At 43.3% G+C, this 26769-nt stretch overlaps 1 protein-coding gene across 1 annotated transcript in view; it reads right to left on the bottom strand.

Annotated features, from left to right (window-relative positions):
- The window catches only part of GPC1 (glypican 1), a 480460-nt gene that overhangs the window by 60341 nt on the left and 393350 nt on the right, over positions 1-26769 (bottom strand). The window contains exon 3 of the mRNA XM_038769070.1: positions 23896-24287. Coding sequence (XP_038624998.1) covers positions 23896-24287 — 392 coding nt within the window. The remainder of the gene's footprint in view (positions 1-23895; positions 24288-26769) is intronic.

The raw sequence follows: 26769 nt of genomic DNA on the forward strand, positions 1-26769 counted from the left end.
ACATGTAGCAGAGCTGCGATTAGAGCCCATGACCTTCTTACTCCCAGACCTGTGCTCTATCCACTATGCCATGCTGCTTGAGGATTCACATTATTACCTTACATTTCAATGAGTCAATGTTATTTATTGAGCACTTATTCTGTGCACAGCAATGTATTAAGGCTTAGGAGTGTACAATGCAACGTAGTTGGTGAACATGTTCTCTGTCGACAAGAACCTTACACTCTAGAGATGCACTTGTGTAGCACTTTTATTTTTCCAAAGTCTTCTCACATCAGTTATCTCCTATCATCTTCTTGACATCCCCATGATGTCAGGAGAGCTATTCTTCTGCCCATTTTCAGAAGAGGAACCAAAGAGATCGAGTGACTTGCCCAGAGTCATTCAGTAGGTTTGTGCAAGGACGGGACTAGAACCCAGGTCTACTGACTCCCAGCCCAGTGAATTTTCCACCATGACTCCACTGCCTGGAGATGTGGCATGAAATGAAATAACAGGGCAGTAGGGGAACAGGGCAGTAGGGGCAAGGAAGTAGGGGCACAGCAACATGGGGAACTGCAACAGGGATTATTACCATCAATAATGATGGTATTTGTTAAGCACTTATTATGTGCCAAGCACTGTTCTAAGCGCTGAGGTAGATATAAGGTAATCAAGTAGTCCCACGTGGGGCTCCCAGTCTTAATCCCCATTTTACAGATAAGGTAAACACAGAAACGTTAAGGGACTTTCCCAAAGTCACACAGCTGACAAGCGGCAGAGCTGGGTTTAGAATCCACGATCTCTGAATCCCAAGCCTGTGCTCTTTCCACTAAGCAAAACCTTTAGTTGGGGCTCTGGCACGAACCTTGGTGTGAATGATGGTGGCTGAGGATTTCAGGGGAGAAAATTCAAGAGGGCTACATCTTCTCCCTGTCTTCTCTCCCACAAGCTTCTCCTGGCCAGGTGTCCCTGGCTCTGAATGCTGATTGGCCAGAAATTGTCATAACTGACTCTCAACCTTCATTAATATAGTAGATTATTCTCTTAAAGATCTAACCTCATGCTTATACAAGCACTAGCTCCCACTCTCTGCCTTCTTCCCAAGCCCTTGGTACAGGACTCTGTCCACAATAAGCAACCAGTCGTAACCATTTATTAATCGGTAAATTTCTTATGAGGCACAGGGGCTGTGTTTGTTCTGATCAATCAATCAATCATATTTATTAAGTACTTACCGTGTGCAGAGCACTGTACTAACCACTTGGGAGAGTATAACAGAATTGGTAGGCACATTCCCTGCCCACAACAAGCTTACAGTATAGAGGGGGAGACAGATATGAATATAAATATATTACTGATATGCACATAAGTACGGAGGGGCTGAGGGTGAGGGGAATAAAGGATGCAAATCCAAGTGCAAGAGTGACACAGGACGGAGAGGAAGAAGAGGAAAAGAGGATTGAGTGAGGGAAGGCCTCTTGGAGGAGGCATGCTTGTAATAAGGTAGGGAGAGTGACCTATGTCAGAGATGAAGCAGTGCGGTCTAGTGGATAGACTGAAGGAATCCCGGCTCCGCCACTTGTCTGCTGTGTGGCCTTGGGCAAGTCACTTCACTTCTCATTGTCTCAGTTATCTTTAAAATTCATTCAACTGTATTTCATTCAATCGTATTTATTGAGCGCTTACTGTGTGCAGAGCACAGCGTGGCTTAGTGGAAAGAGCACGGGCTTGGGAGTCAGAGATCGTGGGTTCTAAACCCAGCTCTGCCACTTGTCAGCTGTGTGACTTTGGGAAAGTCACTTCACTTCTCTGTGCCTCATCTGTGCCTCATCTGGAAAATGGGGATTAACACTGTGAGACCCACGTGGAACAACATGATTACCTTGTATCTATCCCTGCAGTTAGAACAGTGTTTGGTACATAGTAAGTGCTTAACAAATATCAACATTATTATTATTATTACTAAGCACTTAAAATGGGGATTAAGACTGCGAGTCCCTTGCAGGACAGGGACTATGTCCACCCCGATTTGCTTGTAACCACTCCAGTGCTTAGTAAAGTGCCTGGCACTCAGTAAGTGCTTAACAAATAGCACAATTATTTTACTTTCCTCTGCACTTCCCTCCTGTCCCTACCACATCTTTTCTCTCTCCCTGCCAAATCAATCAATGGTACTTACTGAATGCTTATTGTATGCAGAGCACTGTACTAAGTGTTTAGGAAAGTACAATATGATAGAGATGGTAAATGGGATTCCTGCCCAGAAAGACCTTACAGAAGCAGCCTGGCTCAGTGGAAAGAGCCCGGGCTTTGGAGTCAGATGTCATGGGTTCAAATACCGACTCCACCAATTGTCAGCTGCGTGACTTTGGGCAAGTCACTTAACTTCTCTGTGCCTCAGTTACCTCATCTGTAAAATGGGGATTAAGACTGTGAGCCCCCTGTGGGACAACCTGATCACCTTGTGACCTCCCCAGCACTTTGAACAGTGCTTTGCACATAGTAAGCGCTTAATAAATGCCATTATTATTATTATGACTATTACAGGGGGAGGCAGACAATAAAATACATTACAGTCTGGAGAAAGAGTAGCGCATGTAGAGACCAAATTTTGTCAGTCTCACCTTCACAACATCGCTAAAATCTGCCCTTCCCTCTCCATCCAAATTGCTACCACATTAATTCAATCACTCATCCTATCTCACCTTGATTGCTGCATCAGCCTCCTTGCTGACCTCCCAACCGCCTGCTTCTCCCCTCTTCAGTCTATACTTCACTCCGCTGCCTGGATCATCTTTCTACAGAAACGTTCAGGACATGTCACCCCCCTCCTCAAAAATCTCCAGTGCTTGCCTATCCACCTCCGTATCAAACAAAAACTCCTCACCATTGACTTTAAAGCACTTGCCCCCTCCTACCTCAACTCGCTTCTCTCCACCTACAACCCAGCCTGCCTACTTTACACTTCTGGTGCTTACCTTCTCACTGTGCCTCCATCCCGCTAGTCTCGCCCCTGACCCCTGGCCCAGGTCCTACCTCTGGCCTGGAATGCCCTCCCTCCTCAAATCTGCCAGACAATTACTCTCCCTCTCTTCATTCATTCAATCATATTTATTGAGTGCTTACTGTGACGCACCTTACTGAAGGCACATCTCCTCCAAGAGGCCTTCCCAGACTAAGCCCCACTTTTTCTCATCTCCCACTCCATTCTGTGCCACCCTGAATTGCTCTCTTTGCTCTTCCCCCCATCCCAGTCCCGTAGCAATTATGTATATATCCGTAATTTCATTTATTTACATTGATGTCTGTTTATTTGTATTGATGTTTGTCTCCCCTCCTCTAGACTGTGAGCTCACTGTGGGCAGGGATTGTCACTACTGTTGTCTTGTATTTTCCCAAGCACTTAGCACAGGGCTCTGCACACAGTAAGTGCTTAAATACAATTGAATGAATGAATGAGTGAATATTATCAACCTCTCTGCCCTCTTCCCTCTAATCCTCTCTCTTCCATCTTCCCTCACATCCTCTCTCTTTCCTCACTCTTGTCCTTTCTCACACTCTTTCTCCTTTTGCCCTTACTCTCTCTTCACCTTTCTCCTTCCTCTCCTTCCTCTCAATCATCTCTCTTTCTTCCCACTCTCCTTTTCATCTTGTCCCCCATTTAGCTAAATTCACATACTGAGACAGACAACCCTCAACAAATGTGTTCCTCCCCTGAATCTTAAAGAGGCCCCCACTGGAAAAAAGGAGAAAGAACAGCAGAGCACAATGCATGCTGCCTTCAGGATATAAATGAGACACAGAATAGCAGTGTGATTCTGATTTAAACCATTAAATGGAGGCTACTGCTGATTGTAAATGCAAAAGAGAAGGAAGCGCAAAACAAAAGAGTTGGGGAGGGAAGAAGGAATGGAACAGGAGGAGATGGAAGACAGACTCACTGAATTGCAGTTTCTAACCTTCTTACAGCACTATCACATTCCTACAGTGGGAATTGTTCCCAATCTCACTGCAAGTATCTTCCCAAGTTATTTGGCTAATTTTATTCCCCTGAGAGGTGCACAGATGCAAGTGCAGATACATACATAACAGTGAATAAGAATTATCCCAATTAACAATGTCCCCAAGTGGACTGCATGAAATCAAAACACTGAATAAACAGAAACTATAAATTAAAAAATACCCTTGAGGAGAGTACTTATTTTTCCTCTTTCTTGCCACCTTTTCCTTCCTTCCTTTTTTTTCCCCCTGCTCATTTTCAGTAAAACTTTCCTTACAAAGTCCACCTTAGAAGCAGGATCCAATGACATGTGTCCAACCAGAGAGAAGTGTGAATGGATTTGAAATTCAGGAAACAAAACTTAAGGATGTAGGCTTTAGGGAAACTTTCATATCTGTGTTAATTTACATTGTGTCATAATTCTCTATTCAGTTCTGTTGTCACTAGAGAGATATTTGGCTAGTGAGGGCAGTTTGTGCAGCAAAATACAAGAAACAGAGCTATAATTTTGAAGCAGCCTGAATATTTCAGTTTAGGCAATGACATCATAACTAATGGATAGGCAATTTCTAATAGCCACTTGGTCCTTCAACTAAAGAAGTCAAATGGTAGACTCTCAGTGTGACCCCCTCCTCTCTCTGATCCCTTTTCCTAGAATCACTCGCCAAAGAGTCCCTTTCATTGATTAGTAGCAGCAAGGGAAACTACAATGATCTTGGCTCTGATGCTGTAAACCTGGATATTTGAACAGAAACCCAATGCTAATTTTAGCCTAGGGAGATAATAAGCATTTGGGGATTCTGCTGGTACTGAAAAATTCTGGTTCATGCTCTTAATTCATTCCATGAAAAAACAGTGTAAAGCAAATGAGAGAGTAAATAAAATACAGCTTCCAACATGAAAAACAAGAAGTTTGGCATTATGCTCAACTCATCTCTCACATTTAATCCACATCTTCAATCTGTCACCAAAACCTTTCAGTTCTACCTTCAGAACATTGCTAAAATCTGCCCTTTCCTCTCCACCCAAACTGCTACCTGTGCCCTCTTTACTTCTGCAACAGCCTCCTTACTGAGCTCCCTTCCCCCAGGACACACTTCCCTCCACTGCCTGGATCATTTTTCTAAAAAAAAAGAAAAGTTCAGTTCAGATTTTCTTACTCCTTAAGAATATGCAGTGGCTGCCCATACACCACCACATTTAAACAGAAACTCTCTATATTTGGCTTTAAAGCAATCAGCTCTACTCACTGTACCCCAAGCTCATCTATCTCATCTCTAAATCCTTGCCCATGTCCTCCCACTGGCCTGGAAATCTCTCCCCCTCCATATATGCCAGACCATTACTTTCCCCACCTTCAAAGCCGTATTAAAATCACATCTCCTCCAGAAAGCCTTTCCCAACTAAGTCCTGCTTTCCCCTATTCCCTCTCCCTTCTGTGCCTCCTATGCATTTGTATCTGTACTGTTTAAGCACCTGATATTAACCTCACCTTCAGCCCCACAGCACTTATGTACATATCCATTATTTATTTTAATGTTTGTCTCCCCCTCTAGATTTTAAGTACCTTGTGGGTAGGGAACATGTCTACCAACTCTATTGTGCTGTACTCTCCCAAGCACTTAGTACAGAGAAGCAGCGTGGATCAGTGGAAAGAGCACGGGCTTTGGAGTCAGAGTTCATGGGTTCAAATCCCAGCTCCGCCAATTGTCAGCTGTGTGACTTTGGGCAAGTCACTTAACTTCTCTGGGCCTCAGTTACCTCATCTGTAAAATGGGGATTAAGACTGTGAGTCCCATGTGGGACAACCTGATCACCTTGTATCCCCCCTAGCACTTAGAACAGTGCTTGGCACATAGTAAGCACTTACCAAATTCATTCATTCAATTGTACTTATTGAGTGCTTACTGTGTGTAGAACACCGTACTAAGCGCTTGGGAAGTACAAGTTGGCAACATATAGAGACGGCCCCTACCCAACAATGGGCTCACAGTCTTCATCATTATTATTAAAGTGCTCTGCATACAGTAAGCATTGAATAAATATCACTGATTGATGGAGGTGCTTTAATATGTTCCCCAAATAAAAAAAAATGAGGAAACTGAGACAATTAAGTCCAAAGTTACATAGCAAGCAAGTGGCTGAGCCAGGACTAGAACCCCAGTATCCGGGTTTCCAGCTCTGTGCTCTTTCCTTTAGGTTGCACTGGGCAGAACCAGGTAGAATTTACCATCACTACAGTACAATAATAATGATGGTATTTGTTAAGCGCTTATTATGTGCCAAGCACTGTACAAGTACAAGGCCTATGAGAACCAAAAATGTAATATTTCTCTGTTTTGCTCCCACCAACTGTTGTTTCTTGGAAACATCCATTTTGCTGACAAGAGTTGAAGGTCATGCTATAAGGAGAGAAGAGCTGGAATTCGAGAATCCTGGGCAGTAAGACTTACCCTACTAAAACACAAGAAGGGGAGATTCAGTAACATCCTTGTAGGTCACCAACATCTGGGACAAACATGTCCCAAACACCTCTGTGCTATTATAACCATACTGCAGATGTGGAAGTGGAGGCCCACAGGGGATATGTAAGTGCTCTAAACCTTGCAGCCTGAAAAGAAAGAATCTTCCTAAAGCCGTGCTGAGTTTAGATTCTCTCATGAGTGAAATCATTAGTCACTGCCATTATGAATGTGAAATGAAAAACAAAAACCAAACTTATTCACTGAAAAATGGGGAAAGAAAAATTAGCCTTTTCCCCATTTTTCTTTTCACCCCAGGTAATAGAAAATGTTTTCCAGTTAAATCTTGAAAAAGTCACAATTTACATGTATATGAAGAAGCTCCAACCTTCACAGAGAAGCATGAAACAAATTGGGATTTACCTGCTAGGCTCTGCTACAGCAGTCCCATTAAAATGAAACATCGCTCTCCTCTACGCCACCCACCCGCCTGCCTAGCTGTTTCGGTGTGAGACTTTAACCTTGGTTGTTCTTGAAAAACAAATCTTCTGCTTAAAAAAATAACCAAGTTTGATAAGATACATTATAAATGGGCTCTAATATGACGAGTAGCTTTGTATAATGGGCAGCCTTGGGATAGAGCAGCGGCTCGTTCTGTTTTCACATTTTACTCTCGTAGTGTGCTTATTGTGTGAGGAGCTGGTAAAACCAAGTTATTTAAAGTCATAAGGCGTTCCAAAGCAACCTCCACTGGCTTCTATAGCATTGCACTGGGGAAGTAGAAGGATTGAAGAGAGGTGAAATTCACCGTTGCCCCTGATTATTGTTTTTCTTCGTGGTCCTACTTCAACTCCTTTGTGCGCACGGAATAACTGTCCCTCAGCCAACAGGGTAAAGTACTTCAAAAACAAATAAATAAAAACAAAAAAACTGAAGAGCTATTAAGAGTCTAAAATACTGTTTTCACTCAATTCTATTTTGAAAGTAGGGTCTAATTTGTGATCTTAATTATAAATGACACTGTCATGGAATCCAGCGTAATCCGTGAGGTACAGAAAGCCAGGAAAATATCATATTGCTTTTCTTGACTGCAGAATTTCCTCATCCATATTTACCCAGATCCACACACATGAATAGCATCTCACTGTGAATTGCATCAGCTGAAATAATAAGGTCAGCTAGCAGCTCTGTTTATCTATACACTTTTACCTAAGTGTATAAATACATGCCTAAAACTGTACCTAGGCACATGGAGAGCATTCAAAGCCATAGATATAGATATATAATGCTCTCTCTCTCTCTCTCTCGTTACATACATATACACATAAATATAGATCAGTAGCTTGCCCTAAACCCCTGGTGCTTGGTTCACAGCTTTAAAACCGGCATAAACCTGCCTTTCTCCAAAGAATTTCCAAATTACACTATTGGGTCAGACTAATACAAATTCATCTATTGGATCAAATTCTTCCTGGGGAAACCCCGTCTGGAAGAAATTCAAGTTGAAGTAACCCAATAATAATAATAATAATAATGATAATGATAATGGTATTTGTTAAGTGCTTACTATGTGACAAGCACTGTTCTAAGCCCTGGGGTAGATACAAGGTAATCAGGTTGTCCCACGTGGGGCTCGCAGTATTAATCCCATTTTACAGATGAGGTAACTGAGGCACAGAGTTGGAAATGGCTTGCCCAAGGTCACACAGCAGATAAGTGGTGGTGCTGGGATCAGAAGTTACTCCCTCTGACTCCCAAGCCTGTGTTTCCACTAAGCCCCACTGCTTACCTGTTCTCCCTTATATTTATGCTGAGAGCCCACTATGGGACATGAACTGTGTCCAATCTAATTAGCTTGTATCTACCCCAGTGCTTAGTACAGTGCCAGGCACATAATAAAGTGCTTAACAAATACCATAAAAAATATCAAATAAGATTGTGTAGTAACTTCAGGGAGCTGGGGGCTGTGAAAATATACCTGTGGTTTCCTAGTTTCACATTCCTTCCCCAGAGTGAAGATGTCAGGAAATCCAAGAGGCTCTAAACCAGAAATTGAACACCAGAGCCCCACCTCAATGTGGCAGTCAGTGAGGAAACCATATGCAGCCACTTGAATGTTTAGAGACAACTGCCGCATTACTGCAGCCAAGACAGATTATTTGTTATAAGTATCTCTATTTGGAAGCTTGGCACTCTGAAGTGAATGCCAACAAGGACGAGGAAAAGGAAACATCGAAGTCTGATGTTTCAAAGTTTCATTTCAAGACAGCATGAGGGTGCTTCCCACACAAAGTTGGATCAAAGTTTTGCGAGAAATAAGATCTAGGATAGTTCTCCTCAGTACAGAAATGCTCTGTTATAAGCAATTCATGCCTGAATCATTTCATGTATATATCCTGTGGTTTTCAACTACAGATTTCAAAAGCACAGTACAGACGCTTTCTGGGAGAAAGAATGAGGTCCATTTGGGGAGTTGAACTACAGGTAGGTAAGGCCACTTATGAGGTTGTCAATGAAGATCCTGGAACGCTTCCCAAGGACACCCACTGGCAGCTCCCTGCTCAAGATTCAGGGCTCTACAGGCAATGTGAAGGAGGAGTTGATGCATTAAAAGTTCCTTGAAATAAAGTTTTATTCTTCACAGCCTTCTTAGGTAATGTGCTCCCATCTCTAATGACTAAAGATAGAAATTCCTTCCTAATGTTTAAACCCAATTTCTCTTCAGCTAAAATCCAATCTAAGACCTTGTCCAAGAGGTTTTACTGAGAAGCAGCATGGCCTAGAGGAAATAGCACAGACCTGGGAGTAGAGAGCACCTGGGTTCTAATCCCAGTTCTGTTACTTGTCTGCAGTAAGATCTTGGGCGTATCACTTAACTTCTCTTTGCCTCAGTTACCTCCTCTGGAAAATGGAGAAGAAGACTGTGAGCACCATATGAGACAGGGATTGTGCCCAGCCTGATTAGCTTGCGTTTATCCCAGTGCTTAGTACATTGTCTGGCACCAAGTAAACACTTAACAAATGCCACAAAAAAGAGGTTGTGGATGGTCCATATAGACGAGATGCTCATCACTACCTATCCTACCTTTGTAGATACATTCAGAGCTGTGGTAAATACAAAATTCAACAAAAATTCACATAGCCCTTCCTAAAAGGGCTTATTCCCTCTCACTCCCCACTTTTCTTCTAGTTTTTTCCCTTATTTTTTCATATCTTCTACTATGATCTTCCTTCACCTTTTAATGTATCATCATTTCTGCTCACTTGACTTTCAATTCAATACCCTTTTCTCTCATAATGAACAGAAACACTATTCCTTTATTTAAAATGGCAGGTACTAGGACCAAGAAAGAACCTTTCAGCAGGTAATAGCAGCTGACTCTACAAAATACGACCTTTACCTGTTCAAATGAGGCTTTCTGAGCCACACTCAATGTTATTTTTGGCCAGTTTCCAGGCTCATAATGATAGAATGAAAGAATAGAAACTCAGATGAAAGTAGATTACTTCTACTGTTCTGCAATGGCTTGTATATGGGAACAATGTTTGTGTACCATTAACTACACACTTTCTAAAATATTTTCTATACTTTTTTCTACCTCATTCCTTTCCCCTCAATCCAGAGCAGATGGGAAGGGGAAGCTAATTAACTTGATGGCCTACTGGATGCAGCACTTGAGAGAGTACAATAGAAATGAGAGATGCAGGTTCAGGAATCCTCTTACCTTCCTCTTCCTTCTCACTCTCTTTTTTTATTTCTCCTGTTGCTCCCCTTGCCGTTAAACCTGTCTTTTTTATCACCCTTGAAAAAGCCCCTACATATTCTGGGGCTGCAAAAATTATACAAAATGTGGAGCAATGATGCAAGAAAACTCAGTGACTTGTTAAAAGAGAAAGATCTTTAAGTTTGGGTTGTTTAGCAGTGGGGTAAATAGAACATATTAAGATTGGATGCAATTCTATATGGGGCTCACACACAAAGTAGGAAAAACAATAGTAATAATAATTGTGATATTTGTTAAACGCTTACTGTGTGACAGGCAAATACAAGCAAATTGGGTTGGACCCAGTCCCTGTCCCAAGTTGGGCTTACAGTCTCTTATAGATGAGGTTACTGAGGCACAGAGAAGTTAAGTGACTTTCCCAAGGTCACACAGCAGACAAGTGGCAGAGCTGGGATTAAAACCCATGACCTTCTGACTCCCAAGCCTGTGTTCTATCCACTTCGCCATGCTACTTCTCTACTATGCCATGCTGCTTCTCTGAGGGAGAGCATATATTTAAACCCCATTTTATAGAAAAGGAGTTTCCAAATACCTTGAGCAACATCAATCACAGATGAGGTACTTGGAGTCAGTAGATTTATAAGAGTTCATATCCGGGAGAGGAAGGGACACAGGAGTAGATTTTGCAGTGGTGAGGATCAGAGTTATGGACACTAATGGACCTTAGTTATTAAAATTCTCAAATTGGGGGGCCACCTACTCTGAGCTATTCGCAACACTGTCAGGTGACACTGGGAAAGTTTTTCATTCATACCGTCTCCTTTGAGAAGGTAGGAGGGTCGTCAGTACGTTCGGTGGAGGCAATAGACTTTCCTAGAGCTAACCCCAGACGATATTGGATACGGTGAGAGACAGTGAAGGGAGGTGGAGGGGAAACAGTGAGAGTTATCCCTGGAAATGGGTTTCTCGTTTTTCTTCTTTGGACCACAGTGAAAGGCTACCACTGAAAGTCAAAATAGCAACTGATGTGATGGCCAAAGGCGCATCCATTTGTAGTTCAACTCCCTTGTTGAATGCCTTTCTTGCAAATGTGAGAGTTCATTAGTCTTCCCCATTAGCTTTTAAGTGGTTTGAAAGCTGAGACAATATGTTCTGTGTTAACTCGGAAAGTGCTGAGTGCCCTTATTGTTCTCTATGTGAATGTTAAATACTCTTCCTCACTTAGAGCCTTCATGGTTTCAAAAATTGGCAGCTTTGTTTTAGAGAGACTTTTAAAAGTTTAAAGTCTTATGTGTCTGCTATCTAGGTAGGCTAGATGGGCAGCTCTAGGGATCAGAGTCTGCTATCCTGTAAAGGGAAATTTACCTGGACCATGAGTTGTTATGGTCTGGGGCTGTTACATCCAGAGTACCAGTAATAATAATGATACTAATAATAATAATAATGGTATTTTTAAGCATTTACTTTGTGCCAGACACTGTTCTAAGTGTTGAGGTAGGTACGAGATAATTGGGCTGGACACAGTCCCTGTCCCACATAGGGCTCACAGTCTTAATCCTTACTTTACAGATGAGATAACTAAGGCACAGAGAGGTGAAGTGACTTGCCCAAGGTTGCACAGCAGACAAGTGGCAGAGCCATGATTGGGACCCAGGTCCTTCTGACTCCCAGGCATGTGTTCTATCCACTAGGCCATCTTGCGGGACTCTATAACCAGCTCTTCTCCTGAAATTGAGGTAGTTTTTCTAGGCGGTTTGTGGACCTGGCCCTCTGTATACCTCAGGCTTCAGAAATGTTTTGTATCAATACCCTTCAAAGCGTGTCCTGTGAATCAATCTCATTCAGAATCCATCTGGATTAAGAAGAAGGTGGTGGCCCTCTTTGGTCATGGCCTGCTTCCCTAAGCACCCACAGAAGCCTTTGGGACTGCGGCAGGTTTTTTGTTTTGTTTTAGTTTTTTGTTTTGTTTTTTCAGAAAGGGCCCCTGCCTTATACTCTTGTTTTAATACTGATCTTGTATTGTACTCTCCCAAGCACTTAGTACAGTGGTTTGCACATGGTAAGCTCTCCATAAATACCATTGATTGAATGATTGATTGATTGATCTATTGAGGAGAAAGGGAGAAAGAAGGAGGCAGAGATTTTGTGAGAAATAACCACGAGATAACTAAGGAATTGGAGTTATTGAGCCCAGACAACAGAGAGTTGTAGAAAGAGAAGGAGACCTAGGAAAAATTTTTCAAGTATACGGAAGGATGTTTGACAGATGGTAATAAGGAGCTATTCTTAGCTTCCATTCAGAACAGGAGAAGACAGGCTTACACTTCAGTAGGCATGATTTAAGTTAGATGCTAGGGAGAATTTCCTGAGATGAGATGGAGATAAGACATTTGATTATGTTACCAATTTAGTATATGGAATCTTTTTTCCTGGTATTGTTTAAAATAAACATATATTTTCCTCTGTTGGGGTTGGTATCCAAGGTACCTGGAGACAGGGGGATAGGCGCTCTGAGCCTTATGATCCCTTTTTTCCAAGGTCTTAATTTATGTTCTTGGCCTTCATTCACCTATCAGTTCTGCAATGCATTTTTTTTGGTTACAGATCTGAAAGCCTCCTAACATTCTCCATTCGAGAAGGACAGAGGCAGTTGCCAAGGCGCTTAGAAAGATTTGGCAATACGAGAATGCATAGCCATCTGATGATAATCGCACTGACACCTGTTCCTTCTATTTGCTTTGTTCATTCTCTATAACAAATTACTTAGCATATCACATCACAGAGCAACCACGTTCTAAAAGAAAGGAGCTGGGTATCTTTTGTTAAGTTATGTTTTGTTGACTAGATGACAAATTTGGGACCATTCAGTTATAGTCCTTGGAAAAGGCTTCAGAATGTTTCACCCAATCAGAGATTTTTTTAAAAAATGTGGTGCATTTGCTATACATATTAGAGGATCCTGGGAAATAAGGAAGGCTGTAGGAGGGGTAAAATTAGGGATCAGGAACAAATTCCCTGGCAGCATAACTGCCCAACCATAAAAAGCCTCTGTGGTAAGTAACTGTGATGTGCTTAAATGATGATATAGGCTGTCCCTGCAACTGTTTGCTTTGCTGGGTTCTTAAAATTTCCTCTGAGAGTGAAACAAATTGGAATTCTTTTGCTTCAGGGCGTAGATGGACCATTATCACACTGTGTCTAAGGGAATAGAACTGGGCTAAGGGTTTTGACTGTATGAGAAAAACTGAAGGAGCTTGAAGGGGCCAAAAGTGAATTTGGAAGATGTCTCAAGGGATGTCATCACTGGAAATCCTGCTGGGAACAGTATGAGTCTGTTCAAAAATGGGTGAATGGTTTTAGACAAGACTACCAGGAAGGAGGCTAGCTAGACTGCTCACATCACCCTGCTTCTGTATGACACCCTTGTCCCAGGGAGCACTAAACACCATCCTCATTAAACCTCATTCTTTTATTCATTTATTTTATATGGTGTTTGTTAAACACTTCCTATGTGCCAGGTACTAAAAGCTGGGGTAGATATAAGCTAAGTTCATGTCAAATAATCAAATAATCAGTGGTATTTATTCCCACATAAGGCTGACAGCATTAATCCCCATTTTACAGATGAGGTAACTGAGGCACAAAGAAGTTGAGTGACTTGGCCAAGGTCACATAGGAGACAGGTGGCAGAGCTAGGATTAGAATGCATGTCCTTTTGACTCACAGGTCTGTGCTCCGTCCACTAGGCTACGCTGCTTCTCTGTTATTATTTTATTTTATTATTTATTTATTATTATTATTTATTTTATTCTCAGAGCATCTTTCTGAAGGAGTGAGGAAGGAGGGATTAATAGTTTCCAGTTTAGAAACTCTGAAACTAGAGTGTGGAGCAGTTTAATATAGGTAATACTACTACTACTGCTAATAATAATAACAATAACTGTGGTATTTGTTAAGTGCTTACTATGTGCCAGGCATTACATGTTGCCAACTTGTACTTTCCAAGTGCTTAGTACAGTGCTCTGCACACAGTAAGTGCTCAATAAATACTATTGATTAATTGATTGTACTAAGCACTGGGGTTGATACAAGCTAATTGGGTTGGGCACAGTCCCTGTCCCACATGGGGCTCACGGTCTTAATCCCCACTTTACAGATGAGGTAACTAAGGCACAAAGAAGTGAAGTGTGACTTGCCCAAGGTCACACAGCAGATGAGTGGTGGAGCCAGAATTAGAACTCAGGTCCTTCTGATGCCCAGGCCTGTGTTCTATCCATTAGGCCACACTGCTTCTAATGGCTGTTGGTAAACCAAGAAAAATTGGCTGTGATAGTCTGACAATTAGGTTAGCTTAACACTTTTTGTTGGGGTTACAGCAGTGTTTTCCCCAGTTACTAATGGAATATTCCTTCAGCTCTATGGACAGCAGAGTCTAACAAACATCTTCAAGGGGCATTAATGAATGAATGACTTGTTTGATCATGCTACCTCCCTCCCCATGCCAGCAGGGAGGTCACAACCAATTTTGATTTGTGCCCATTGCTTTCGCCACGAAGGTATTCTGCTTCACTGGGTAAACATTTCAGAAGAGATAATTAAATAACTAGGCACGCTAATATTAGAGAAGCAGTGTGGCTCAGTGGAAAGAGCACGGGCTTTGGAGTCAGAGGTCATGGGTTCAAATCCCGCCTCCTCCAACTGTCAGCTGTGTGACTTTGGGCAAGTCACTTCACTTCTCTGTGCCTCAGTTCCCTCATCTGTAAAATGGGGATTAAGATTGTGAGCCCCCTGTGGGACAACCTGATCACCTTGTAACCTCCCCAGCGCTTAGAACAGTGCTTTGCACATAGTAGGCACTTAGTAAATGCCATTATTATTATTATTATTAATAATATTCTAGGGAATGGAAGGTGTGTGAATTGGCCTATTCAAGGCTTGTATTTGTTATTGTATTAGGGGAAAGTATTCCCTCTAATGGAAAAGACACTATTAACTCAGGGTGAACCAATATAATTATAATAGGAAATCACTGATGGTAAAATACATTTACTGGGAAAATCTCTGTTTATCTAGGCAGTGGGTTTAGCCCAAGGTAAATTCTTCAATAGGAATATTGGGCCTACTGTATTATGACTCAAGTCTCCTTTAGAAGCTTAGAGACTTGCAGAATTGATGGGATTAAGGCTGAATTCTTGGACCTATCTACAACTCCACTGGCCTTTTTGTCATAAAAGGCTACTGCAAACCCCCCCACACATTTGAGACAGTATACCTCTCTTTCTAAGGTGGAAAACAAAAACTGACTGAAACAAGGTGAAATGACAATGACAAGCTAGGCAAAGGGAAAAGAAGCACCAGTTTTCTTTGTTACAACTCTCTGAGAAGTCATACAACTTGGGCAAAAACTATAGTGGTATGCAAAAAGTTGAAAAGTTCCAAGGACTTATGAAAAACATTTGACTTCAGTCTCTTCTAAATTATGTAATTTTCTTCTTTTGTCTGTCACAAGTGTCATCAGAGTGTGACACTAATGAGATGTATGAAGGCTTTTGTGTAGCTGAACAGTTTTATAGGCCTGCACTGATAAATGGAGGCATTTATCACTGTTAATGCATTAATGTTTCTGTTTAAGATCTAAGTCTGGAATTTTCTGCCTCAAATAATGTCGTCTTCTATGAAGCATTTTCTTCTAAAGGAAATTAATTAGTGTTACAATTTCACATTCACAGTTCAGTTTCACCCAGATTCTTATTTCTATTGATTTCCATCTTTGCACGAAACGTACCAGCCATATTGTTGAGTTAATTTTCTTCTACTATCTTATGCATTCAGTTGCAAACCAAGGGGCAGATGCTGGCTGTTTCCTGCTCTAATATCCCTGAATTCCACACCAGTATAGGCCTGTCCTTTCCCCTCACTTCTAGAAAGTTCAAATGCTAGAAAAATGTATTTCATTAAAAAAATAAGCACCCACTTATAAAACAATAATTAATAATAACTGTGTTATTTGTTGAATGCTTACTGTGTGCCAGGAACTGTATTAAGCACTTGGGTAGTTACAAGTAAATTGGGTTGGACTTAGCCCCTGTCCCACGTGAAGCTCACAGTCTCAATTCCCGTTTTACAGATGAGGTAATTGAGGCCCAGAGAAGTGAGGTGACTTAACCAAGGTCATACAACAGACAAGCTGCCAAGCTAGGATTAGAACCCATGACCTCCTGACTTCCAGCCCCTTGCTCTATCCACTATGCATGCTGCTTTCCCCAAAACACCCTTCCTTGTGCTTAACATGGTTTTGTTTCCCCTTCCCATTAAGTCATAAAATGCATTCCATTTGTATTTTGCCTTCAGGAGTTGTTTCAACCACCACAGAAACGTGTTTTCCTCAGTGCTCCTGCCCTCACTACATATTTTCCCAATATTTCTTTTGACAAGCCCAGATCCATTTCTTAATCACATTAACTTCAAAAAGGAAATCACCATGATGTGATTTGGAGGATTGGCAAACCACAGCTAAGAGATGGGTGGGAATCAGCACGAACAACTGAAGAAATAGCTAGGTTTGGATGTTCTATTCCTTCTACTATCCCCCTTTTTCAGTGGGAATGAAAGTCTGATTTGTAAGGCCTGCACTTCACTTACCCTACCTCAGAGCAGTCTGGGGTTTCTAGCCATTTAAAGGACTAAGGATGTGACATTTTGGCAGCAAGATTTCTTGGAATCAATCAATCAATCAAGCGTATTTATTGAGCGCTTACTATGTGCAGAGCACTGTACTAAGTGCTTGGGAAGTACAAGTAGGCAACATATAGAGACAGTCCCTACCCAACAGTGGGCTCACAGTCTAGAAGGGGGAGACAGACAACAAAACAATGGATGTGGGTTTGAGAGTAAGGAGATTTGGGAGTAAGTCCCCATCCTGCCATTTGTCTATCAGTTTCTCTTGCCTCACAGCAAGGGTAATTTTGAGGCAGAGTGACTTGCTTCAGTTTCCTTATGTAAGAAATGAGGATAATAGTTCCTGCCCTACCTCATAGGGAGGATGTGAGGACAAACTGAGATAAGTAATGTAAAAGCGCTTGGAGAAAAAACACTACATAAAAATGGCATGCTTATTTGCAAACACTTCCTAGTCCCTTTACATTTTAGCTTCATAATCATCTGCATGGATCTATGGCTTTTGTGAGTGTCCTTATACTTTTCTTCACATACTTAAAATTGATTTCAGTTTTGCTGCCTTTAAAGTTGCCATTCCTGGACTTCTTCCCTGCCTATTCTTTTCTCCTCCATGCTTTTCCCTTAATCAATCAACTGGTAATTTTTGAGCACTCACTGAGTGCAGAGCTACTCAGAGAGTATTCAGAGTGTAGATTACAACAGAACTGCAGGGGGGAGGCAGGTATTATTCATTCACTCATTCAATTGCATTTGAATCAATCAATCAATCAATCAATCAATCAATCGTATTTATTGAGCGCTTACTATGTGCAGAGCACTGTACTAAGCGCTTGGGAAGTACAAATTGGCATCACATAGAGACAGTCCCTACCCAACAGTGGGCTCACAGTCTAAAAGGGGGAGACAGAGAACAGAACCAAACATACCAACAAAATAAAATAAGTAGGATAGAAATGTACAAGTAAAATAAATAAATAAATAAATAAATAGAGTAATAAATATGTACAACCATATATACATATATACAGGTGCTGTGGGGAAGGGAAGGAGGTAAGACGGGGGGATGGAGAGGGGGACGAGGGGGAGAGGAAAGAAGGGGCTCAGTCTGGGAAGGCCTCCTGGAGGAGGTGAGCTCTCAGCAGGGCCTTGAAGGGAGGAAGAGAGCTAGCTTGGCGGATGGGCAGAGGGAGGGCATTCCAGGCCCGGAGGATGACGTGGGCCGGGGGTCGATGGCGGGACAGGCGAGAGCGAGGTACAGTGAGGAGATTAGTGGTGGAGGAGCGGAGGGTGCGGGCTGGGCAGTAGAAGGAGAGAAGGGAGGTGAGGTAGGAGGGGGCGAGGTGATGGACAGCCTTGAAGCCCAGGGTGAGGAGTTTCTGCCTGATGCGCAGATTGATCGGTAGCCATTGGAGGTTTTTGAGGAGGGGAGTAATATGTCCAGAGCGTTTCTGGACAAAGATAATCCGGGCAGCAGCATGAAGTATGGATTGAAGTGGAGAGAGACACGAGGATGGGAGATCAGAGAGAAGGCTAGTGCAGTAGTCCAGACGGGATAGGATGAGAGCTTGAATTAGCAGGGTAGCGGTTTGGATGGAGAGGAAAGGGCGGATCTTGGCAATGTTGCGGAGCTGAGACCGGCAGGTTTTGGTGACGGCTTGGATGTGAGGGGTGAATGAGAGAGCGGAGTCGAGGATGACACCAAGGTTGCGGGCTTGTGAGACGGGAAGGATGGTAGTGCCGTCAACAGAGATGGGAAAGTCAGGGAGAGGACAAGGTTTGGGAGGGAAGACAAGGAGCTCAGTCTTCGACATGTTGAGCTTTAGGTGGCGGGCGGACATCCAGATGGAGATGTCCTGAAGGCAGGAGGAGATGCGAGCCTGGAGGGAGGGGGAGAGAGCAGGGGCAGAGATGTAGATCTGGGTGTCATCAGCGTAGAGATGATAGTTGAAGCCGTGGGAGCGAATGAGGTCACCAAGGGAGTGAGTGTATATTGAGAACAGAAGGGGACCAAGCACTGAACCTTGGGGAACCCCCACAGTAAGAGGATGGGAGGGGGAGGAGGAGCCTGCAAAAGAGACTGAGAAAGAACGACCGGAGAGATAAGAGGAGAACCAGGAGAGGACGGAGTCTGTGAAGCCAAGGTCAGATAACGTGTGGAGGAGAAGGGGGTGGTCCACAGTGTCAAAGGCAGCTGAGAGGTCGAGGAGGATTAGGACAGAGTATGAGCCGTTGGATTTGGCAAGCAGGAGGTCATTGGTGATCTTTGAGAGCGCAGTTTCCGTGGAATGAAGGGGACGGAAGCCAGACTGGAGGGGGTCGAGGAGAGAGTTGTTGTTGAGGAATTCTAGGCAGCGCGTGTAGACAACTCGTTCAAGGAGTTTGGAAAGGAATGGTAGGAGGGATATGGGACGATAACTAGAAGGTGAGGTGGGGTCAAGAGAGGGTTTTTTTAGGATGGGAGAGACATGGGCATGTTTGAAGGCAGAGGGGAAGGAACCAGTGGAGAGTGAGCGGTTGAAGATGGAAGTTAAGGAGGGGAGAAGGGATGGAGCGAGAGATTTCATAAGATGAGAGGGAATGGGGTCAGAAGCACAGGTGGCCGGAGTAGCACTTGAGAGGAGGGAGGAGAGTTCCTCTGAGGATACCGCTGGGAAGGATGGGAGAGTAGCAGAGAGTGTTGAGAGCCGGGGGGTTGGAGAAAGGGGGGAAGAGACTTTGGGGAGGTCGGACCTGATGGATTTAATTTTGTTAATGAAGTAGGAGGCCAGATCGTTGGGGGTGAGGGAAGGAGGAGGGGGAGGAACCGGGGGCCTGAGAAGGGAGTTGAATGTACGGAAGAGCTGGCGGGGGTGATGGGCATGGGTGTCAATAAGGGAGGAGAAATAGTTTTGTCTGGCAGAAGAGAGGGCTGAGTTAAGGCAGGAAAGGATAAACTTGAAGTGAACGAGGTTGGCATGGTGTTTAGACTTTCGCCAGCAGCGTTCGGCAGCTCGAGCATAAGAGCGAAGGAGGCGGACAGTGGCAGTGATCCAGGGCTGTGGGTTAGTGGTGCGAGAGCGGCGAAGGGAAAGGGGAGCGAGCGAGTCTAGCTGAGTAGAAAGGGTAGAGTTGAGAGCAGTAATCTGATCATCAAGACTGGGTAGAGAGGAGAGGGCGGCGAGGTGGGGTGTGAGGCGCTCCGAAAGATGGGTGGGGTCCAGAGAGCGGAGATCTCTGTGAGGGAGTAATACGGATTTACGGGGGAAAGGTGTGTGAGTGAGGAGGCAGGTGAGAAGATTATGATCAGAGAGAGGGATCACAGAGTTGGTGAGGGTGGACACAGTGCAGCGGTAGGAGATGATGAGGTCGAGGGTATGACCAAGTTGGTGAGTGGGTGAGGTGGGGTGGAGGAAGAGGTTGGCAGCGTCAAGGAGAGATAGAAGGCGGGCGGCAGAGGAGTCGTTAGGGATATCCATGTGGATATTGAAGTTCATTTGAATGAATTATTAATTAATTAATTAATTCAGGTATTAATATAAATACATTAATTATGGATATGTACAAAAGTGATGTGGAGCTGAGGGTGGGGGGAATGCCAAGTGCTCAGAGAATACACATCTAAGGGCACAGGTGATGCAGAATGGAGAGGGAGTTGAGGAAAGAGGGCTTAATTGGGGAAGCCCTCAAGGAGATGTGACATTAATAAAGCTTTGAAGGTGAGGAGAATGGTGGTCTGGTGTATATCTGGTGTATATGGAGGGGGAGGGAGTTCCTGGATGGAGGGAAGATATGGGAAAGGGGTCGACAATGAGACAAGATCAGGGCACAGTGAGCAAGCTGGTGCTAGAGAATTGAAGTGTGTGGGCTAGGTTGTAGCAGAAGATCAAGTGAGGTAAAGTAGGAAGGGCAAGCTGAGTGCTCTAAAGCCCATGAGAAGGAGTCTGTGTTTGATGTGGAGGTGGATGGGCAGCTAGAGGTTCTTAAGCAGTAGAGAGATATGGACTGCGCTGTTTGTTTAGAAAAATGATATGGGCAGAAAAGTGGAGTATGGTGTAGTGGATAGATCTTGGGCCTGGGAATCAGAAGGTTGTGGGTTCTAATCCCACTCCGCCATTTGTCTGCCGTGTGTTGCCCATAGTCATTTCATTTCTCAATTCCCTCATCTGGAAAATGGGGAATGAAACTGTGAGCCCCATGTGGGACGGGGCTGTGTCCAACCTGATTTGCTTGTATTCATCCCAGCGCTTAGTACAATGCCTGGCACACAATAAGCACTTAACAAATACCACAATTATTATTATTAAGTAAGGAATGGGGTGGGGAGAGACAGGAGGCAGGGAAGCAGATGCAGAAGTCATGGTGGGATAGAATAGGTGCTTGAATTAGCAATACTCCATCTAGTTATTACTGAATGCTTATATTGATGTCTGTAAATGAGATGCATGCCATCTTATTTTTTTGTATTCTAGTGTTTGCTTAACCTAATATGCCTTTGACACTTGGAATTTATATCCACTAGAATATTTGGGTGTTTGTAGTTACAGGGCATCATTACCAATGAGACTTTGCTGGAAACAGAGTTAAGGGACTGAGGGGAATTAGGAAAACTTCATTCAGGGAACTGAATTCACCAGAACTCAAAAGGTCTACCTTCCCCAGAAGTTTAAGGGTAGAGTCCTTCTAAAAAATTAGGATCTGCAGTTAATCAATCAATCGTATTTATGAAGCACTTACTTTGTGCAGAGCACTGACTAAGTGCTTGGGAGAGTACAATATAACAGAGTTGGTAGACTTGAGCTTACAGTCTAGAGGAGAGACAGATATTAACATAAATAAATAGATTATGAATACTTACAAGTTCTGTAAGACTGGAGACAGATGCAAATAGATGGGTGCAAATAAATTATTATGGTATTTGTTAAGCACTTACTATGGGCCAGGCACTGTTCTAAGAGCTGGGGAAAATACAAGATGGTCAGGTTGGACACAGTCCCTGTCCCACATAGGGCTCAGAGTCTTAAACTCCATTTTACAGATGATGGAACTGAGGCCCAGAGAAGTTAAGTGACTTGCCCAAGGTCACACAGCAGACAAGTGGCAGAGCTGGGATTAGAACCCATGTCCTTTTGACCCCCAGGCCCAGGCTCAATCCACTAGGCAATGATGTTTCTATGACCAAGAGGAATGAGGCTGGGTCCTTGCAGTCATCGAAGCAAAGGGCACAAATCCAAATGCAAGGATGGCGCAGGAGGGAATGGGAGAATATGTGAGGGCTTTGTCAGGGAAGGGCTCTTGGAGGAGATGTGCTTTCAAAATATTTTTGAAGGTGGGGAAAGTATAGTAGTCTTCTAATTTATTTCTACTTGTGTATTCTGAGTTGGCTCCCTCCAGAGGACTATTGCTTTGGGGATCATCTTGGTAACTAAAAAGACTTAGTGTGTCTTTTCAGAGGGATCCAAACATACAGGTCTTCATAAGAAATCTCCTAAAAGGTAGGGATTGTGTTTTACTGACTCTATTGCACGGGCCCAAACAGTCCCTACAATGCCCTGCACCCAGTAATCACTCAAGAAAGACCATTGTTTGTTTTATTTTGTTTTTAAATGGCACTTATGCAACACTGACTTTGTGAAAGGCACTGTACTAAGTGCTGGGGTATATACAAGTAAATCAGTTGGGACACAGTCCATGTCCAACATGGGAATCATAGTCTTAATCTTCATTTTACAGATGAGGTAACTGAGGTCCAGAGAAGTGAAGTGACTTACCCAAGGTCACATAGCGGACAAGTGGTGGAGTAAGGATTAGAACCCAGGTCCTTCTGACTGCCAGGCCCAGCCATAAGGACTCAAGAAAGACCATCGACTGACTGATTTTAGTTAGGATTTGGGTTTTGCTTTTCTCGGCTTTCTGAACTTTGCTTCAGTGCTGAACATTTGGTAATGCAAAGTGGACCCTGTATTTTGTGCAGTTGCCTGCCCCCAATCCAAGAGATCAGCTACCATTGCAGGCTCTAGTATACTCTCCCCACCTTCAAAAATGTTCTGAAAGCACATCGTCTCCCCCTTTTAGACTGTGAGCCCACTATTGGGTAGGGACTGTCTCCATATGTTGCCAAATTGTACTTCCCAAGCGCTTGGTACAGTGTTCTGCACACAGTAAGCGCTCAATAAATACGATTGATGATGATGATGATGATCTCCTCCAAGAGCCCTTTCCTGACAAAGCCCTCACATCTTCTCCCATTCCCTCCTGCGCCACCCTTGCATTTGGATTTGCGCCCTTTGCTTCCTGGACTGCAATGACTCGGCCTCCTTATGGGCCTGTGGTAAGGGACTACGCCCTGAGATATCTGAGAGTGTTTGGAGTCCCACAGGTCAGCCTGCCTCTCCCATTAGATTGTAGGCCCTTTAATGGCAGAGTTCCTCCCCACAACACCTAATGGGGTGGTAAACCCATAGTGGGCACTCAGAAAATACTGCTAACTGGGGATGGTCACTTTTAGGGGACCAGATCTTAAATGTCTGCTTGGTGACTAGACACTCTGCCTCAGTGAGATAATTATGTTTTTAGGGGTTTTATTTGACCATCCCAAAAGGCTAATCCACTTCTGCACTGATTTCCATTTGAAAATCCCTAGCAATTCCATATTTACAGTAACACTCGCTTCTGTTTCAAATATCCCTGGGGCCATAATGCTGTGAAACAACAAAGCAAAATGAGGTGTTCCTTTCCTGAAGAAGCTCCCCACAGCTTTCAATCAATCAATGATATCTACTGTGTGTGCTTACTTGCTTACCGTGTGCAGAGCAACGCACTATGCACTTGGGAGATTACAACACAACAGAGTTGGTAGACATGTTCTCTTCCCTCACCGAGCTTACAATCTAGAGGATTTCACTAGACTTACTTTTTAGAGGGAGTTCAAAGGACTTGCTGGTTGAGTGCATACTGCGTGCACAGCATTGTACTAAGCACTTGGGAGAGTACAATATAACTGAGTTGGGAGAAGCGTTTCCTGCCCACAGCGAACTTGCAGGGGTGGAAGCAGGGTTTTTGGCCTACATACCTGAGACACCTTTTTGACCACATCGCCGCCGACGCTGAGGCCCTGAACGAAGGAACGCACCGCAATGAAGGCTCTGGTGGCTTTCAGCTTCAGTTCCCGCGGGACTTCCCCGAAAGGCTTGTGCTGCTCTGAGTGCTTCCCCATGCAGTCCAGGTAATCATCGGTGATGAGGTATTGGGGGTTCAGCAGCTTAAAGAGTCGCTCGAGCAACCGGGTCCAGAACTCAGTCAGGGCTTCTTCCAGGTTGATGTTGGAACCCCGGTAGTAACGTCGCAGCTCGGTGTACAAGTCCCTGAAGAGCTTGACATTCTGGCTGTACAGATCCCCGTACATGGTAGGAAACGTTTCATGGAGAGACTTCTCCGACTTGTTCAACAAATCCTGAAAGTAACCTTCAAGGAGACAGAAGTTGAAACTGAGTAAGGTGGGGACCTAAAGACGCTATAAGATGCAAACCTGGATCATGGTTTTGTTCCCGAAAGATTGGATTGAACTATCTACAGGAGACCTGCTTCTGATTTTTGCTAGAACTCTAGCTGTTATTTTAACTTCTGGAAAAACAATAGTGAGAGCCATCTTGCGCCCATAACCTCTTTTCCCCATCTAAGGACTAAGTATTTCTGAGTAGCTGCCCACAAAAGCACCCATTAAGTAGGTAATTTTCCTAGAAGATGTTGATTCATCTCTCAGGACTGCTACTCTCTTGAGTGAGTGGGCAGAGAAGAAAGATGGTCAAACAATAAGTGTAGCCATTAAAGTAAATGGATAGACCACCCAATATGCAGAAACCACGCAGCTCTGTAAAAGGCAAGAAGCAAGGCCTAAATAAATTCCCTGCCATGTCTTTACCTCCTTATAATCCCTGTGGATAATTAATTAAACACTGTGTTGACTAAATTAAGGATGCAAAAAGCTTCTTTGCAGTTCTGTTACTTCACGACAAGAACACAAATTTATGAGTTATCAACTTGCCGTAAGCAGATGTGGCAAAATCAATGTACATTCACACACATACACACCCACACTTATGTGCTTAAGGAATTCTACTAAAATTGAAACTTGAAATCTTCCTTATAATCCAGAGATGATTCAGACTGGTCAAAGTTGTACACATTTACATTTAATAATAGCTCCTGAGCAGAATTTAAACTATCATATTTTAGTCATCCTCATTAATTTAAAAAAGAGGATAGGTTTTACATTTTTGCTGCAAACAGCACTGACTGCCACTAAAGAAGCCATATTGTTGTAGTTTTTCTGAAATTTCACGTCAGTCACAGTAACCTTATCCTCTTGAGGGAAAATTTAGTTTTCATAATTAGAGAAAATAAACAACTGAGTGTAACTATTTTGATTTTCCATCAACCCAATACTAAAGGCAGCCAGGTATTCATATTGTCACTTTGTGGGTGAGGAAACTTAAGGCCTAGAGAGGTCAACTGATTTGCCAAAGGCCAGAAAGCATACCAGGGACACTCCTGGGACTGGAACCAGGTGTCCTTGCTCTCAGCCCCATGATCTTTCTATTAGGCCATTATGACATTTGGTGCCTAGATCTGGAATAACCCTACTCTCTACAAAATATCCTCCATACCTTCTATAATATTAGTGATAATAATAATTATAGTTTTTGTTAAGCGCTTACTATGATAGTTAATCAAGTTCCACATGGGGCTTACAGTCTAAGTAGGAGGGAGAAGAGAAAATCCCCATTCTGCAGATGAGGGAACTGAGGCACAGAGAAGTTAAGTGAGTTGCCCAAAGTCACGCAGCAGACAAATGGCAGAATCAGGATTAGAATCCAAGTCCTCTGACTCCCAGCCCCATGCTCTTTCCACTAGTCCCTGCCACTTCTTTGAAAGTACTTGAATCCCACTTCCAGAAGGGATTGCCCCAATCAGGTGGAATAATAATAATAATGATGGCATTTATTGAGCGCTTACTGTGTGCAAAGCACTGTTCTAAGTGCTGGGGAGGATGCAAGGTGATCAGGTTGTCCCATGAGGGGCTCACCATCTTAATCTCCATTTTACAGATGAGGTAACTGAGGCACAGAGAAGTTAAGTATTCCTGCCATGAGCAAACCCCTCCCATTCATCAGTGGCAGAGTAATAACAATTAAGGTAAAGTGCTTACTATGTGAGAAACACTGTTCTAAGAGCTGGGGTACATACAAGATCATCAGGTTGGACATAGTCCCTGTCCCATACGGGCCTCACAGTCTACGTAGGAGATAGAACAGTAATTAGCACAAAGAGCAAAATACTTTAGTTTTCTTTGGAAGTGTTTACAAATATCTTCCATTACGTGTTCCTGCATTTACCTTTTCTTTTCAGATTGAATGCTTCTGAAAGGAAAGAAGCCAGTAAAATAGCTAACCCGTGTCACTAAACATTAACTGAGGTGAATGAGAAGTCAGAAGTGACCGCAGGACCCCGGGCATGCTTGATAAGTCAAAGAATAATAGCCCTATGTACAATACAGAATAACAACAGCATCTTTCCTCTCATCTATGTGAGCTCTTCTGTGTTTCTGCGGAGTGGATGTGAGAGCTAAACTCCACCCTGCTAAATGTTGCTCTGCCTTTTGCCTCATTTACATAGACTGGGGATGAATTCAGTGGAGGGAGATACAGATTTGGCCTAAAAGTATGGTTGGTCCTCTTCCTTCAGGACCTAACTGAGCACCCCCTGAGGAAATTTATTCATTCATTCAATTGTATTTATCGAGTGTTTACTGTATGCACAGCACTATACTGAGCACTTGTGAAAGTACAATATAGTAGAATTGGTCAACATGCTGTCTGACCACAAGTCCTATTATGAAAATAGTGCAGCACCATCAAGTAGAAAGAAAGTAGAAAGAACACAGGGA

Source organism: Tachyglossus aculeatus, chromosome 1 (assembly GCF_015852505.1).
Source record: "Tachyglossus aculeatus isolate mTacAcu1 chromosome 1, mTacAcu1.pri, whole genome shotgun sequence".
Taxonomy (NCBI): domain Eukaryota; kingdom Metazoa; phylum Chordata; class Mammalia; order Monotremata; family Tachyglossidae; genus Tachyglossus; species Tachyglossus aculeatus.